The sequence below is a fragment of the Geotrypetes seraphini genome, chromosome 14 (genome assembly GCF_902459505.1).
Source record: "Geotrypetes seraphini chromosome 14, aGeoSer1.1, whole genome shotgun sequence".
NCBI lineage: Eukaryota > Metazoa > Chordata > Amphibia > Gymnophiona > Dermophiidae > Geotrypetes > Geotrypetes seraphini.
The window spans coordinates 73,078,202-73,095,510 of record NC_047097.1 but is presented as its reverse complement, the minus strand read 5'-3'; the positions used below and the strand labels follow the sequence as shown (position 1 = coordinate 73,095,510).

General features: G+C 45.0%; 1 protein-coding gene across 7 annotated transcripts in view; it reads left to right on the top strand.

Annotated features, from left to right (window-relative positions):
* Positions 1-17,309, top strand: part of DENND4A (DENN domain containing 4A) — a 135,697-nt gene that overhangs the window by 65,571 nt on the left and 52,817 nt on the right. For 6 of the 7 annotated variants that reach the window (XM_033919966.1, XM_033919960.1, XM_033919965.1 and 3 more), the window contains 5 exons: positions 121-327; positions 4,159-4,287; positions 12,820-12,964; positions 14,827-14,958; positions 16,893-17,012. In XM_033919966.1, the coding sequence (XP_033775857.1) occupies positions 121-327; positions 4,159-4,287; positions 12,820-12,964; positions 14,827-14,958; positions 16,893-17,012 (733 nt within the window). The remainder of the gene's footprint in view (positions 1-120; positions 328-4,158; positions 4,288-12,819; positions 12,965-14,826; positions 14,959-16,892; positions 17,013-17,309) is intronic. The other variant, XM_033919967.1, reaches the window with a different exon arrangement.

The window sequence follows — 17,309 nt, the reverse complement described above, 5'->3', positions numbered from 1 at the left end:
CTGCATCACTGCTAGGAATCTGAGATTTATTGTCTTGCTTTTTGCATCATTGGGTCGTTGTAAATGCCATGTCTGTATAATGTCATTAATGCTTTGTGTGTGTGCATTTTGGTTTTATAGGAGATCAAATCTGCACACAAAATAGCAAAAAGGTATTCCTCCATTCCCCAGATGTGGTCCAGATGTCTTCTGCGTCATTGTTACGGCCTGTGGTTTATCTGCCTTCCTGCCTATGTAAAAGTGTGCCACTCAAAGGTCAGGGCCCTGCAAACAGCCTATGAAGTGCTGAGAAAAATGCACATCAAGAAAATAGATTCACCTGATGAGGTATTACAAAAACTTTGTAGAATTGCATCATTTTATCTCAGATTTAGTTGTCTCAAAATGCATCTGATTTTTGTATGGAGAGGTTGGGCCAGCTATATCCTGTTCTCAACATGGCTGGGATGTGGCATCATGAGTTTTCTTTTGGAATTATTTTGCAAGTCTCTGTTTTATTTGGGATTTTTTTTTTTTTTTTAATTAATTTTTCCAGTAATGTCCCAGTAAACAACATTAGAAATATTTTCAGATAAACATATTGGCTAATGTCATTAATTGAAGCCCCTCGACAATAAAAAGGAGGTACATCGGAATTCTGAGAATTTCCAGTCGCAATTTAAAGTTTGTGAGGTTAACTTTTTCCAGTTTTAGCCTATACAGTCTGGGGGAATTCTTGAAGACATGCCTAAGGTTAACTAGTGGTAGGGCACCTTACCTCCAGCTAACCAACCAATCTGGAACCATGTTTTGTTAAAAAAATAAAATGGAGGCGTGAACTGTGCCTTTGTTTACAGTGGCAGTGTTGCACTTACAGAAGTGCTTAGGGGGTGCGTAAGGATGTTTAAGGCGAGCATAGCTTGTGCTGGAAGTTCTGTCAGCCCCACTGAGTGACCTTTTCAATGCTTCTCTAGAGTTGGGAGTGGTACTGGAGGACTAGAGAAGGGCAGAAGTGGTCCCTCTCCACAAAAGTGGAAGTTAGGAAGAAATAGGGAAGTGGTAAGTAAATGAGTGGAAATGCTTTTAAAACAGAGAATAGTGACTTTTCTGGAATCCAGTGGATTACAGGACCAGAGGCAACATGGATTCACTAGAGGAAGGCCTTGTAAGACAGATCTGGTCAATTTCTTTGACTGGGTAACCAGAGAATTGAATAGAGGGAGTGTGCTAGATGTGGTGTATTTAGATTTTAGCATAGCCTTTGACAGGCATCTAATAAATAAACTGGGACCCCAAAGTGATGGACTGGGTCAGGAATTGGTTGAGTGGAAGGCGACAGAAGGTAGTGGTCAATGGACATCTCTCCGAGGAAAGGGATGTTACCAGCAGTGTGCCTCAAAATTTTTTATGATACAATAAAACCGCACTATTCAAAAAGTATTATTTCTTTGTAAGCATTCATTAATGGCCTCCAACAGACTTGATCCTCCTTAGAAACAAGCCATTTGAATGCTAACTTTGATCCTCAGATGAAAAAACTCCACGTTCAAACCATTTCATCACGTTAAGCTTGATGTACAAAATCTTCCCTGGATCAGTTCATTTTCAATAATTGAATGAATTTTAATTTTAAATACTATACCTTAATAAATAATTATTTCTTAATTTACTCTTAAATACTTAGCTTTAGTTTTGTGGTTACTGTTAGGGACTGCTTTGCCAACATGAGGAAGGACCTAGTGAAGCTTGAGGAATGGTCTAAAATTTGACAGCTAAGAAATGCAAGGTCATGCATTTGGGCTGCAAAATCTTGAGGGAATAGAACAGTTAAGAACACAAGAATTGCCATAATGGGACAGACCAAAGGTCCATCAAGTCCAGTATCCAGTTTCCAACAATGGCCAACTCAGGTCCCAAGTAGTAAAACAGGTTTTATACTGCTTATCCTAGGAATAAGCAGTGAATTTCCCCAAGCCATCTCAATAATGGCCTATGGATTTCTCTTTTAGAAAATTATCCAAAGCTTTTGTTTAACCCTGCTAAGTTAACTGATTTCACCACATTCTCCGGCAACGAATTCCAGAGTTTATTTATATGTTTTGTGAAGAAATATTTTCTCCAGTTTGTTTTAAATCTACTACTTAGTAGCTTCATCACATATCCCCTAGTTCTAGTATTTATGGAAAGAGTGAAAAAGCGATTCACATCTACCCTTTCCATAGACCTCTATAATATCACCCCTGAGCCGACTCTTCTCCAAGCTGAAGAGCCCTAGTCGCTTTATCCTTTCCTCATAGGGGTGGATCTTGGGTGTGATAATATAGGATGATCCTAAGGTGGCCAAACAGATTGCAAAAATGGTGAAAGCTAGAAGGATGCTTGGGTGCATAGGGAGAGGAATGTCCAGTAGGAAAAAAGTGATTTTGATGCCCCTGTTTAAGACTCTGGTGAGACCTTATTTAGAATATTGTGTACAATTCTGGAAATCGCACTTTCAAAAAGATATAAACAGGATGGTCCAGAGGAAGGCTACATCATAAAGTGTACGTGGAGAGACTTAAAGACCTCAATATGTATTCTTTGGAGGAAATTTGGGAGAGGGGAGATATGATAGAGATGTTTAAATACCTATGTGGCATAAATATGCATGAGGTGTGACTCAGTTGAAAGTGAACTCCAGAGTGAGAGGGCATGGAATGAGGTTAAAAGGTGATAGGAGTAATTTAAGGAAATACATTTTTACAGAAAGGGTGGTAGATACGTGAAATAGTCTCCCAGTAGAAGTGGTAGAAGAAAGCATGGGACAGGCATGTGGGATCTTTTAGGGAGAGAAGGAGATAGTGGATACTGTGGATGGTCAGACTGGATGGACTGTTTGACCTTATCTGCTGTCATGTGTCCATCAACTGAAGCAGCTCAGCCAGAGGCTTAAGGTAGATATTAAATAAATTGGGATCCAGATCCTTGTAGCACCCCACAGTTCATTGCCCAAGGTAATGATGTGCTGCTGTTGCACAGAACTGACTGTTGTCTGTCTGACAAATAGGATTTGAACCATGTAAATACTGTGCCACTGATACCAATCTCTGCCAGTCTTGTAAGCATGATATTAAGATCCACAGTTTCAAAGGCTGGAATCCAACAGCACTAGTATTGATCCAGATCCCCTGTCACAGTTTCTATGATAAACAGAACATTTGGTACTTCAATATATCCATAATCCTGAAACAAGTAACACCCCCCAGATGCCCATCTCCATCCCAACCCTTCGGTCTCTCAAAGTTTGCAACCTTTCTACCTCAAGCAGATAGGCCATATTACATCCCGTGAGGCAGGAATGCTAGTCATTGTTGGAAACGCCTCTATCTTTGTTAAAAAAAAGTCCCAGTTTATATTTACACAGTGCAGTCAGTCTATTCATAGAATGCCATTGCTCCAGCTTCATCACTGCTCTTCTCCAATCAGGGGCAATGCTCTTCTTCCAGTGGGAAGCAATACCTACCCATCTTCCCCTTCATTAAGCCTCAACACACGTAAATTTAACAGTGCAATCTCCAAAGTGGGGGCTATTTCTCGATTGAACATTTGGGAAATCATCAAACACCTGATGTCAAAACAACTTGACAATATTACACTCCCACTACTGCAACAAGAAGTCCCTTGCTCACCAGAGCTACACCAGCACCCCACCCTACACCAGTACCCATCCATATAATTTCCAGAGTTTCAATGGTATGTAATACCAAACCAAGAGTACTGTATAACCATTTTCAGCAATGAAGGCTGGCAGTGTGGAGTCCCTTCCAGACTGCCTCTGAAGATGTCTGCACCACATATCTAGCAATCTTTGGGTCCTCCAGGAGTCTATTATTGAGATGCCCAAATCACTAGCCAGTAAAGAGATTTGCCTCATTTATCTCCAACTATACTGGTGCATGATCTGACCAGGTGATTGGCTCTCTTACCAGGTGAAGGAACAGGAAATCAGTTCTAGAGAGAGTGTCATGTACCCATGGGTTTCTCTCCAAGTATCCACTATATTAAGTGTCTCCAGAAACCTATGAAATTGCCTTGTTGCCCTCCTCCCATAAGATTCCATTTTGTAAATTTAAAATCTGCCTAAGTATATTGTATCTTTTTTTCCAAAGAGCGTAATACTGAATCTGTCTAATTGTTCAGGTCTGCTATCGTGTCTTGATGCAGCTTTGTGGGCAGTATGGGCTACCTGTGCTGGCTGTACGTGTCCTCTTTGAAATGAAAAAAGCTGGTGTACAACCAAATGCCATTACTTATGGTTACTATAATAAGGTGAGTGCATGCAGTGTAAAGTAGTAGATTGTATACTCTTTACCCAAATCATTTACTTAGGAAGAGTGGTAGGTTCCAGAAATGTGCAAATACCAAGCTTATGTAAGAATCTCTTTGGGAATTGTGATTATAATGACATAAAATCTTATAATTGTGATTTTGTGATGGTAGTAGGTTTTTTTTCTTTGTGCAAGTTCTAAGTTTTACTTTACTTAATCGATGTAAAAGGAAAAGGAGACTGATTTACTAATCAAGAGAGCAGAACAATATCGATGAAATAACAAAAACAAGACTTCTTCCTTGCGTTTTCAACAGGAAACGGCTCTCGTCTTGTCTTTGCTCTCTACTGCAATTTATTGATAAAAACTGCTATATTTTTGATACCCTGAAGAAAGCCACAGCATGATTGCTGAAATGTCAGTTCCATTTATTCAGACGCAAAAGAGCGTACAGGGAAAATTTAGAAAAAGTAGCTAATGCACAATATGGAAGAAAAATACTGTCCAAAAAAGAATCCTGCAGACAATAATAAACTCTAACAATGGTATTTTACAAAATTAAATCACTACAAATAATATTCAGGGGCTTATAGAGGGAACGACCATGAAGTCTAAAGGACTTGCAGTCTGTATTTTATTCTAATCATAGCACACTAATAATGCAAACGTGCAAATTCATAAATAGAGATACCAAACTGTGTTGTAAGAAACAACATTGACTTAGGACTAGGCAACCTGGAGGACTGAACCATGAGATAAAATGGTGGGCTTTTGTTGTGAGGTTTTAGGGGGGGGGTTTATGTACGAATTTGTGAGTTTTCTTGACTATTCTATTTTCAAATTTCCCAGTTTTTTTTTATTCACTGCCCTTTTTTTAGGAAGTTACTTTCAGGAGAGCAGAGGCCAGTGTGAGCAGCAGGGAGGAGGTACTGCTCACGCTGGAAAAGATTTCAAGAGGTGGGTGAGCGGAGAGGACAAGAGGTGCCGGCACCAGGGCACCTAGGGCAGTCCACCTCTTCTCCTCCTTACTATGCCACTGCTCCAGGAATAAAACTTGACTTGAATTCAGAAAAGATAGCATAATATAATTATTTCCAGTGCAATAAGTGAGACTGTCTAGACAAGTGGTGGTATCCCCATGGCCGTGTGCCTCTTCTGTATTTCACTGAGCTCCTTAACTCCACCTACAGTTTTTCCCTTCTGCACATATGCCTGCAGGAGTGGGTTCGTTCCGCTCATCACATTTTATTATTTTATTTGGTGTTTAGTTCCTTTTTTCAGGATTCTTGTGCTCAGAGCATTTCTTAAGCTTTACCTGCATTGAGAACACACAGACATCTGTCTGTAGCTGATAGGCCAATCCCCAGGCACCTGTTAGCAAGCCTGCTTAGTTTTCTTTGGAGCTCAGGGCTGTCCCTGAAATAGTGTCACCTACTGTTAAGCAGAGGTCGAGCACAGGCTGTGAGGTGCCCTTGGAGGCTTGGTGGTGTCTTGCAGGGTGCTAGCTGCATTCTTACGCCTCCACCTGTCCCAGTGTGCATAAGGCCTCTCTGTGGCATCCCTTTGGGTCTAAGTGACTAGGCTTTCTTTTGTTTCGAGCCCGGGGCCATTCTTCATCTTTCGTGTCTCGCCCTGACATTGCCAGAGTTCTGAAAGGGGCTCTTCGCATTGGACCACTGATTAATCTGACGTTCCCTTCCTGGGACATCAACCAGTGTCTGCATCTATGAGACAAACTTGGCTTATTCTGTTACATAGAGCGTTATGGACCCCAGTTCGGTTACAAAAGTTAGATCGCTCTAAGTCTAATAGATGTTGCCATTGTCATCTCGAAGCAGGGACTCTAGATCATTTATTATTCTATTGTCCACTTCTTTAGCACTCTCCAGACCAGTAGAGGTTAACTTTACGAATGGGTATATATCTAATCATGACCAGCAGGTGGAGACTGAAAACAAAACTTTGGGACAGTATATCCTAGCCCCTCCTCTCTATTTCCCTCAGTCTTCTTTCAGTCTCCAGCAGGTGTTGAGTGATCTGTACCCATCTCCCTTGGTAGGGCTGTTGGAATTTGTTTAGGGGGTTTATTGTCCCTGTTTTTAGCCGGACGGAGCTTGGACGGACTCTGTTTGGGGGTTCGTCCGATCTCGGGGGTGTCAAACCCGGCGGGTCACGAGCGGGGTCCCTCCCCCCACTTCCTCCACCTCCCCACATTTTTGTAGAGGAGCCTCAGCAGTAAGCCTTGCCCCCTAAGTCAAGCAAGGCATATTGCTTCGAGAGCCTGTGGAGTCTGTTCTGTAAAAAAAAAAAAAAAAAAAATCCTGAGGTAGTGCTGGTCTGAAGGGTTGTTTCCCTTTAAGAAAACTGTATTTTACTGTATTTTTTCATGTAACCAGCACTTTTTTATAGCTAGGTCGCGTATGGAGCAATTGTGCCCTTCTCCGGGGGAGTAGGCCACAATTTTAGTCCAGCCGCGAGGCACTCGCGGCCGGCCTGAACTCGGCGGTTTGGGTCGGTGAGGTGGTGGAGCTCCGTCGGCAGCGGCTGCAGGCGCCCAGAGCTCCCCGCCGATGGTGCCTCGCGAGTCGGCTTGGAGCAGTGGGGAAGCCCGGTCTTCCACAACCGCCCACGGAGGGATTCCCCGAAGGATTCCCTCTCAGCTGATTTTTTGACAGCTGATGCCGGCTTGCCTGCTTTAGCGGCTGAGACTATTCAGGTTTCTCAGCCGCTTCAGGCTATGGAGGGAGCTTTTTTGGCGGGAAAACCGCCATCTTCTCTGTCTGGCCCCTCCATTTTGTCTTCCACCTCAGGTGACCTTCCCCCTGTTTTGACTATGCAGGGGCAAGGTTCTGCTGGGTCCCCTGCTGTGGCAGGGAGTCCCTTGGGACCCTCGGGGGGTTTTTCTCCTGAATTTTTCTTTTCTTTATGCAGAGCCTATTTTCAGACGGCTGGGGGTCCCGGTTGCGCCCAGGGGGTTTCGGGGGGTGGGTTTTCCTCCGCGCTCCCTGCGGCTTTGCCTCTTTCGTCTGGCGTGACATCCCCTCCGCCGCCTCCCTTGTCCAAGCGTCCGCGGGTGTCGTGGGACGAGAATTTGTGGTCGGAGGAACGGGTCGGTCTGGAGGAGGACCTGGACCCTTCTGAGGAGTTCCAGGACTCTCTGGAGGGGACGGAAGCTGGCGGCGGGTTGTCGGATTTCCCGTTCTCCAGTGACGAGGCGTCCGTGGTGCGCCTTTTTCAGAAAGATGAGCTGCCTGACCTTATTCAGCAGGTTTCTTCGGTTTTGCGTTTTGAGGACGCGCCGCCGGAGACTCCGCGTGTGGGGGACCCCCTGTTACGGGGGATCCGTTCCGTTTCCCGCTCTTTTCCTATGCATCAGGATATTCGGGATATTATTCTGGAGCAGTGGAAAACGCCGGAGACGCCGTTTCGGCTGGCGCGCAGCATGGCTCGCCTGTATCCCATTCCGGAAGGGGATCGGGCTACGTTAGCTTCGCCAGTCGTGGATGCGGTGGTCTCGGCAATTTCCAAGCGGCATACCGTGCCTGTTGAGGGCGGTTCTGCCTTGCGGGACTCTGAGGAGCGCAAATTGGAGAGCATCCTTAAGCAAAATTTTCAGGTCTCTGCCTTTGGGGTCCAGGCGGCTATTTGTGGGGGACTGGTCGCTCGCGCCGTGTTTCGGTGGGCGGAGCGGGTCTTGGATCGAGAGTCTGACGACTGGTCTCTGGTGGATCAGGAGGTAGCGAAGATTGAGATGGCGGCCTCATTCCTCTCAGATGCTCTATATGACTTGGTGCGGATCTCGGCTAAGTCTATGGCTTTTGGCGTGGCCGCAAGGCGTGTGTTGTGGCTGCGCGCTTGGGCGGCGGATGCTGCGTCCAAAGCTAAGCTTACTAAATTTCCCTTTCGGGGGTCGTTTTTGTTTGGAGAGGACTTGGATAAGTTGATTCAGACTTTATCGGACTCGAAAGTTCCCCGTCTGCCGGAGGACCGTGCCCGTCCGGCGTCTCGGGGGGGTGCGGCCCGGGGGCGTTTGCGGGATTTTCGCAAGTATCGCCCTGGGCGTGGGGCTGCTTCTTTCCAGTCTCCGGGATTTTCCCGGGGTCGGTTCTTCCAGCGCATGCAGCCCTTTCGGGGGGCCCGTCGGGGGGCAGGGAATCCCTCCGCCGGTTCCCCCGCTTCCCGTCCTGCACAATGACGCCTTGCCGGCGCCCCCTTTGGTTCCGGTGGGGGCCCGGCTGCGCGAATTTTTCCCCAAATGGGCCGAGATCACGTCCGATCAGTGGGTCCTGGAGGTGGTGCGGGACGGTTATGCCCTGGAGTTCGCCCGCTCTCTGCCGGATTTTTTCCTTCCCTTCTCCATGTCAGACTCCGGGGAAGACGCAGGCTTTTCGCCAGACCCTTCAGCGCTTGCTAGATCTCAGGGCAGTTGTTCCGGTGCCCCCTCCGGAGTGGGGCACGGGCAGGTACTCCATTTACTTTGTGGTGCCCAAGAAGGAGGGGACCTTTCGGCCCATCCTCGATTTGAAAGGGGTCAACAGGGCTCTCAAGATTCCCTCTTTCCATATGGAAACTCTGCGGTCGGTCATTCTGGCGGTTCAGCCGGGGGAGTTTCTCACTTCTCTCGATCTGACGGAGGCCTACTTGCATGTTCCCATTCGGGCCTCTCATCAGCGTTTCCTGCGCTTTGCGATCTTGGGTCGGCACTTTCAGTTCTGTGCGCTTCCCTTTGGGCTGGCCACGGCTCCTCGGACGTTCACCAAGGTGATGGTGGTCGTCGCGGCAGCCTTGCGGTCGGAGGGCATCCTGGTACACCCCTACCTGGACGACTGGTTAATTCGGGCAAAGTCGTTGCAGGAAAGCTCCCGGTTTACTGCTCGGGTGGTGGAGTTTCTCCGGTCGCTGGGCTGGGTGGTCAACCTTTCCAAGAGTCGGTTGGTCCCGGCTCAGCGTCTGGAGTACCTAGGGGTGCTGTTCAACACCTCTTTGGGGAGGGTCTTCCTCCCAGAGGGCCGGGTGAGCAAATTGCAATCTCAGATTCGCCTGCTTTTGGCGTCCCGGTGTCCTCGGGCGCGAGATTTCCTCCAGGTCTTGGGGTCGATGGCGGCGTCCCTGGACGTGGTGAGGTGGGCGCGGGCCCACATGCGTCCTCTCCAGTATGCTCTGCTCCGGAGGTGGTCTCCCCAGAGGCACGGGATGGATGTTCCGGTCCCCCTGCGAGGCTTGGCGCGCTGCAGTCTGCGTTGGTGGCTCCAGACCCCTCACCTAGTTCAGGGGGTGGGTCTGGATCTCCCGCAGTGGACGGTGCTCCTGACGGATGCGAGTCTCCTGGGTTGGGGGGCTCAGTGTTTGGGTCACTCAGCTCAGGGCACCTGGTCCGCGGAGGAGGCCGCCTGGTCGATCAACGTGTTGGAGACCAGAGCGGTCCGTCTGGCGCTTTTGGTTTTCCACTCCCTGTTGCTGGGCAAGTCGGTCAGAGTGCTGTCGGACAATGCCACGGCGGTGGCTTAGGTCAATCGTCAGGGGGGCACCAAGAGCACTCAGGTGGCGCAGGAGGCGGCTCTGCTCATGGTTTGGGCGGAATCCCATCTGCTGGACCTCTCGGCCTCTCATATAGCCGGAGTAGAAAATGTTCAGGCAGACTTCCTCAGTCGTCACTTTCTAGATCCAGGAGAGTGGTGTCTCGGCGCCGAGGCGTTTCAGTTGATAGTGCAGGCTTGGGGGCAGCCCCTGATGGACCTGATGGCCACGGGTGGCAACGCCAAAGTGCCCCGCTTCTTCAGTCGTCGCAGGGACGGTCTGGCCGAGGGTCTGGATGCTCTGGTCCAGCAGTGGCCAACGGAGGGGCTGTTGTATGTGTTCCCTCCTTGGCCGCTGGTGGGCAGAGTGCTTCTTCGCATTGTTCACCATCCGGGTTTGGTGGTGCTGGTGGCGCCGGATTGGCCTCGCCGTCCGTGGTATGCGGATCTGGTGAGGCACCTGGTAGCGGATCCTCTTCCTCTGCCTCTCTCGGACGACCTTCTGATGCAGGGTCCCATTCCCATGTTCGACCCGTCTCCCTTCTGTCTTACGGCGTGACTCTTGAAAGGGGTCGCCTTAGCAAGAAGGGATATTCAGACAAGGTGATCTCTACACTGTTGGGGTCCTGGAGGCTTTCTACCTCTCGGGCTTATGTGCGGGTTTGACGTCTCTTTGAGGAATGGTGTCAGGGGCGGGGAGTGACCTCTTTTCGCGCTTATCTGCCTAACATTCTGGAGTTCTTGCAGGATGGCCTGGATAGAGGCCTGGCTTGGTCTTCTCTCCGGGTTCATATTGCGGCCCTGTCGGCCTTTCGAGGGTTGGTGTCAGGTCAGCGTTTATCGGCTCTTCCTGATGTGATTCGGTTTTTGCGGGCGGCCAAGTTGCTTAGGCCTCCCCTACGGCCCTCGGTTCCCTCTTGGGATCTTAATCTGGTTCTCTCTGTTTTGGTGCGTCCGCCTTTCGAGCCCTTGGACGACTGTTCTTTGAAGGACCTTACTTTGAAGGCGGTCTTTTTGGTGGCCATTACTTCTGCTAGGCGTGTTTCTGAGCTGCAGGCTTTCTCTTGTAGGGCTCCCTTCTTGGAGTTTTCTAGGGAGCGGGTCGTCTTGCGGCCTGTTCCTTCCTTTCTGCCGAAGGTTGTTTCTCCTTTTCATGTCAATCAACCGGACAATATTATCTCTATTCGTCTAAACAACCTATCACTATCTACTATCTACTACCAATTTATCCTGGAAAAGTCCAGAACAACAATTGTAACTTAACGCATTCTTGTTTATATGTACTGCAATGCTACTGGAAATGTCCAGTCTTCTAACTTGTAATCCGCTTAGAACCGCAAGGCACAAGCGGAATAGAAATCACTTATGTAATGTAATGTAATGTAATGTTCTCCCGGTCTTGGGTGGTCGGGAGGGCTCTAATGAGCAACGGCAGCTGCGCAAGTTGGATGTCGGTCGGGTCCTTCGCTCTTATGTGCAGCGGACCCAGGAATTCCGGAAGTCCGATCATCTCTTTGTCCTCCTGGCGGGTCCTCGTCGGGGAGCGGGCGCTTCTAAGGCTACTATTGCGCGCTGGATCAAGGAGACGATTGCTTCCGCTTATCTTCTGAAACAGCAGCCTGTTCCGGAGTTTCTCAAGGCTCATTCCACTCGGGGTCAGGCGGCTTCTTGGGCTGAGTCGTCGCTCGTGCCTCCAGTGGATATTTGTAAGGCTGCGGTTTGGTCCTCCTTGCATTCCTTTGTTCGTCATTATCGGGTTGATGTGCAGGCGCGTCGGGACGCAGTGTTCGGTGAGCGTGTACTGGTATCGGCCCTTCGGGGGTCCCGCCCGTGAGAGGGACTGCTTTGGTACGTCCCATTCGTAAAGTTAACCTCTACTGGTCTGGAGAGTGCTAAAGAAGGAGAAATTAGGTTCTTACCTGCTAATTTACTTTCTTTTAGCTTCTCCAGACCAGTAGAGGTCCCCACCCTGTCTGTTGTTGTTGTTGTTGGGGCTGTTGCGCGGGCAGTTTTTGGTTTTTGCTGCGGGTTCTAGTATTTTTCTAGGGCCGGGGAGAATTGAAGAACAGCGGCTGTGGCTCGGCTGGCTTAGCTGGCGAGCTGTGGGGACATTCTTCCTTCGGGAATTTCTCCTCTGCATTTTCCAACAGCATTTTGGGTATGTTATTTGTTACTCCTTTTGGAGTATTGTTTTTTCTCTCTGTTGTTTTCCAGTTCTTGGTTCTGCTTGGCTATTCGGCAGACTGAGGGAAATAGAGAGGAGGGGCTAGGATATACTGTCCCAAAGTTTTGTTTTCAGTCTCCACCTGCTGGTCATGATTAGATATATACCCATTCGTAAAGTTAACCTCTACTGGTCTGGAGAAGCTAAAAGAAAGTAAATTAGCAGGTAAGAACCTAATTTCTCCTTATTTTGGCTTTTTGGAAATCAATATGGGGCCAAATAAATTGTCTATTAGAAAACCCGGTGATGATGATATTGTATTATTTGGCATGTCAATGAGAGCTAAGAGCCAAATATCTTCAAAAAAATAATAAGCTTTCGCTTATTATGACAGGGGTTGCCATACAACAAATCACAAGTAATTGGAAGAATTGGAATAGATTGAACTACAATTTCTGGTGGAATTCTTTATGTCATATATATAAAATGGAAAGAGTAATAGCTACACAGTAGGGGTGTTTAAGAAAATTTCAGGATGTTTGGGAGCCTTTAACAAATTATTGTAATGAATAGATTCCATTTTTCACTTAATAGTACATGTCCAAGATGGGGGGGGATAGAGTTTGGTCTTTATATAATTGTAAGGAATGTTAGGAAATATTTTATTATATGATATATATGTTATATTTTTTTGATAGGGAAGGAAGGGTGATAAACTTTTTAAAAGGGATTATTGCATTAGATAAGTGTTGTATCTAAGTTAAAATGTTTTTATTTGCTGAGACACTTATTGTAAGTTTTAAAAATGAATAAAGATTTATAAAAAAAATCTTTTATTCTCTCCAATCACCAGGCTGTCTTAGAAAGCATCTGGCCCTCCAGCAACAGAGGTGGCTATTTCTTATGGACAAAGATCAGAAATGTTGTTCAGGGAACAGCACAGTTTAAAAGAGCTTTGAAAAAGCCACAAGCAAACCTATTACATGCAACCCATTCAGGTATTTCCATTTTCCTGTGCAATAATTGTTATTCTCTGAAAACAAGGTGAGTCGCATTTAACAGTGTTGACATGTTTCTAGAAAAATCCTCAGTGGTCCATGCAATGCTCCCTCTAAGGATTTTCTGGGTGCATGTAAATTTTTTTTCTCATGTGAACAACAAGTTCTGAAATTTTTTTTGTGTAAGCAAAAGTTCTAAAAATCCAACAATTTTCCAGATTTGCAAGTATTTTTGTGAGCGATGCTCCTAGAATATATGAATGATGCTCATGTGCTCAGCTTAGAAGGAACGTAGATCCTTGTAGATATGCATGGCAGTTAAGCATGGCAAGAGAAGTTCCACTATGCATTCTCTCCAGTACCTCTTGTCAGGAAAACTCTACTCAACCTTTGCCAAATCGAGCCAACATGATTCTCATCGTGCCTCATTGGTCACATCAACCTTGATTCCTCTCTTCCTACAGCTATGTGGGAACCCAGTTGCTTCCAAGAATACTTACACAGAATGAACCTAAGAATAGCATCAGATCATTGGTCCATCTAGCCCAGTATCTTGCATTCACAGTGGCCAGTCTTATTTAGAAGACAGTACACTTAGCCAGTCTGTTCTTCAACATTTAAAATCTATTCCTCTAGGAGCCCATTTTTTAGAATGTTTAGTTAGCCTTCATTATAAAATATATGCACTGAAAAAGACCTATTGCTAAGGTAAAAAGTTTATTTAGCGGTTTCTTTATTTTTTTGTTTGCCTTTAACATAAAAAAGTGAAAACAATCTATTTAGAGTGTCATTTCTGAGAACATTTCATCCATCATATCCTCGGATACCTGTAGCAGGTATTCTTGGAGGACAGCTGAAGTCTTTCTATAATATTCTCACCTCTGCTTGTTCCATTTAAAATGTCCCTGGTGCTGCAGAAACTGTGGGTAACAGTTAGCAGGAGAGGGGCTGCTGAGTTAAGGAGCTACTCGGGGGCTCAGACTTGGACCTGAAGGAGGATGAAGGCTCACCAGCTATCTACCCCACCATCTATGAAGAAGCAGTGGAGGACCCTTTGCTTGATGGGATCAGGAAGCCGCCTAGATCCCTTCCCTTTCATAGGGTCACTTGAATCGTGATCAGGGCCATAGGAGATGCCTGAGGGTCTAATCAAAATTGGATACATTTATGTAGCACAGGTATAATAGTAGAGCATCAAAGTTGATGGAAATGTTTTCTTGCATGAGTTCTATCAGATGATTTAACCCATTTATCGAGGATGCTTATCTTGTCCATCTTATTTCAAATGGAGAACACCTGCTACTCTATTAAGATTAGTTTGTCTTACTAAAATTTGAGGCATCTGCACAAAGGATGCTCCAGGTGACTTATTATACATATTCAAATTGTATCACAATAACATAATAAATAAACAGTAAAGCATAAAATCATATCCAGAAAACATATATTATTCAAATGTTTCCCAGAATAACCAGGCCTTACATGCCCTATGGAAACTGAGATCACAAAGTCCAAAGCAGAGGCCTTTAGAAATCACATTCCATAATTCAGAGGCATAATTAGAAAAAGCTCTCCTCTGAACATCGGAATACTTATATCTGATATCTTTTAATATTTGCAGCAGAAAACTGGATCATCTGTATAGGTTCCTATCTCATCAGTTTCATTTTCAGAGCAACTGGAACATCCGGAAGTAACATTTTAAATCTCACTTGATACCATGTACCAGTAGTTAGAAGCCAGAATCAATTTGAGGTTTTATTTTCACAACTTTAACTATGTAAGAGCAGAGGTCTGTTGAAAGCCAGAAAGAAGCCGTATATTATAGACTGATGAACTTTGCTTCCTGCTTTGTTCTTAAGCAGATGGCAGTGACTTGGATGCGGTTAGTCATGGAAGCATGGATAGCTCTAATGACATCAACACTGTGGAGCAGACGCACTTCAGCAGACGTATAATCAAAGGGGATTCTGCTGATGATGGATCAAGTACAGGTTTGTTTGCATGTGTTACCATAGTTATGGCTACAATAGAACTTCATTATATCGAATTACGAGACAAATAGGACTGGATTCTGTAAACAGTGCCTATATCAACGGCGGCCTACGAAAACACCACTGATGGTGTCATTTGCAGAATCAGATCTATTGTTAAACATAGGGACCAGTAATGTAGGCCAGGGTTTACTTTCCTGGTGCCTGTGTTTGAGAAGAGTCGTGACTACAGAGGTGTCTTGCAGCGCCTAAAGTCATTGTCAGCATGAACCACGCCTACTTTGACTTTAGGTGGCTCTGTAGACGTGATTATGGCGTCCTTTTTTAAAGGACCCTATGGGTGCCTACATTTTTATTGATTTTGAACGACTCGGTCAATTACCGTGCCGATTAATACCAATTAAAATGATTGTTAGATAACAGTAGGGCACCTACCACTTGCCTAACTTATTTGGACCACGGAGCATATGTCACTGAAATGTGTTAGAAACAGCCTCTTCAGACATCTTCAGGTAGTTTGGTTTAATTCAAGGGCCATACAAATTTTTCCACTATAATATGATCTCAATTTAATCCTGAAGGTGTCTATAGCAGTTTATAGGATCAGTGCGCAGTAATCTTCCAGCCAAAAGCAGATAGGAAAAATCTCAACTGTATCCCTTCTTTTTTTAAAATTCTTTATTCATTTTTAAAACTACAATTGTGCACATAAAATATAAACATTATAGCACAATAAATTTAATAGAAATAATGACAAGACTTTTCTCCCACCCATTTTCCAATTCACCAACAACTCATAAAATTACCTGTAAACAACCTAATCCATACCTCTTAAACAGTGCCAAAACATGCCCCTCTCCCCAGGATGTGTATGTTTTCCTCATTTATATAAATAAATCAGTCTTTACAATATTTAGTTAATGGTTCTCAAACTTCCATAAATTTTTTATAATATCCCTTCTGAATGGCCATAAACTTTTTCATTTTAAAGACATAACATAGGGATTCCCACCAGAATGAATAATTTAATCTATCCCAATTTTTCCAATTGTTTAAAATAAGCTGCATGGCAACTCCCGTCATTATAAACAAAAGTTTGTTATTTTTTTGCCGAAATTTGACTTTTTGCCCTCATAGATGTTCCAAATAAAATGGTATCCCTTCTAAGGGGGAGTTCCTGCACGTTTCTAGTCCTTTATAATGCCAAAGGAATGCTTTTCATAAAAGAACGAGTGTAGCCCATTGCCACATGGGTATAAAAGAGGCAGTACAATTTTCAGTCTCTTCCCCCCTCCCCCCCCCCCATCAATGTTACAGGGGTAAAATATTTCAGAAGTCTCTTGTGTGGACCACCCTATGGTACAGTTCTTCTATTAGTGGTTAATGCAGGATATCTGAATCCAATCTAATAACATTCACATATGTAGCTACAACATAGAAAATTAGGAAGTAATCACTGAATTCACTTACCACCTCCACTGTAATAAAAAATACTTGCGTGCCTAGATGATCTTTACAGTAAGTCTAGAAACTGGTTCTCCAGATAAGTTAATTGTCTTCGCATGTACATGACTCAGTAATCAAATGCTCTTCTACTGTGACCATTCCGAGTTGCTAGTAGTAATTTAAAGCAGCATGTCAACTTTGCAGACTCAAAAGATGCTTGTCAAAATGTGCCACTTTATGCAATCCACCTTTCTTCCCTTAGAAAATATGGCTTTGGGTGCCAAGTGTGTGTTTAATATTCTTGAGCTATTCCCAGATTGTGTTCTTTTCCTCTCCCATGTTTTGGAGCAGCATTGATGAAACCTGGTTATAATCATGAAGGCAGCTCCTGTTCAGACAGCTATAAAAGCAATTTGGCTGAGAGTTCTGCCTAGCATCGGCGATGTTTTCTGTCACCGTTACTTTTTTTTCATTATGCTCTTTCTCAGGTGGTCAGTCAGATCTTGGCTACAACTCTTTATCTAAAGAAGAGGTCCAACGTGGAGAATCAAGTGTGCAAGACACACAAGAAGAGAAAGATGACAGGAAAGAAAGTGATACCAGCTCCTGTATGTATCTTTTAAATTGCTCTCATAATTTTTAATGCTGGGAGCAAAGGTCAGGTTCTATCTTTCTGTGTCTGTTAGACAAATCTAGCTTTTAAGTTTAATTTAATTTTTAATTTAATTTAATTCTTATATACTGCTAATAACCGTGAGGTTTCTAAGGCGGTTTACAAAAATGATGCATTAAAAGATACAATAAATAAAATAAGTACTTGGAAATTCCCTAACTGTCCCAAAGGCTCACAATCTAACTAAAGTACCTGAAGAAACAATTTATGAAAAGTAAAGATAAAAGTATAA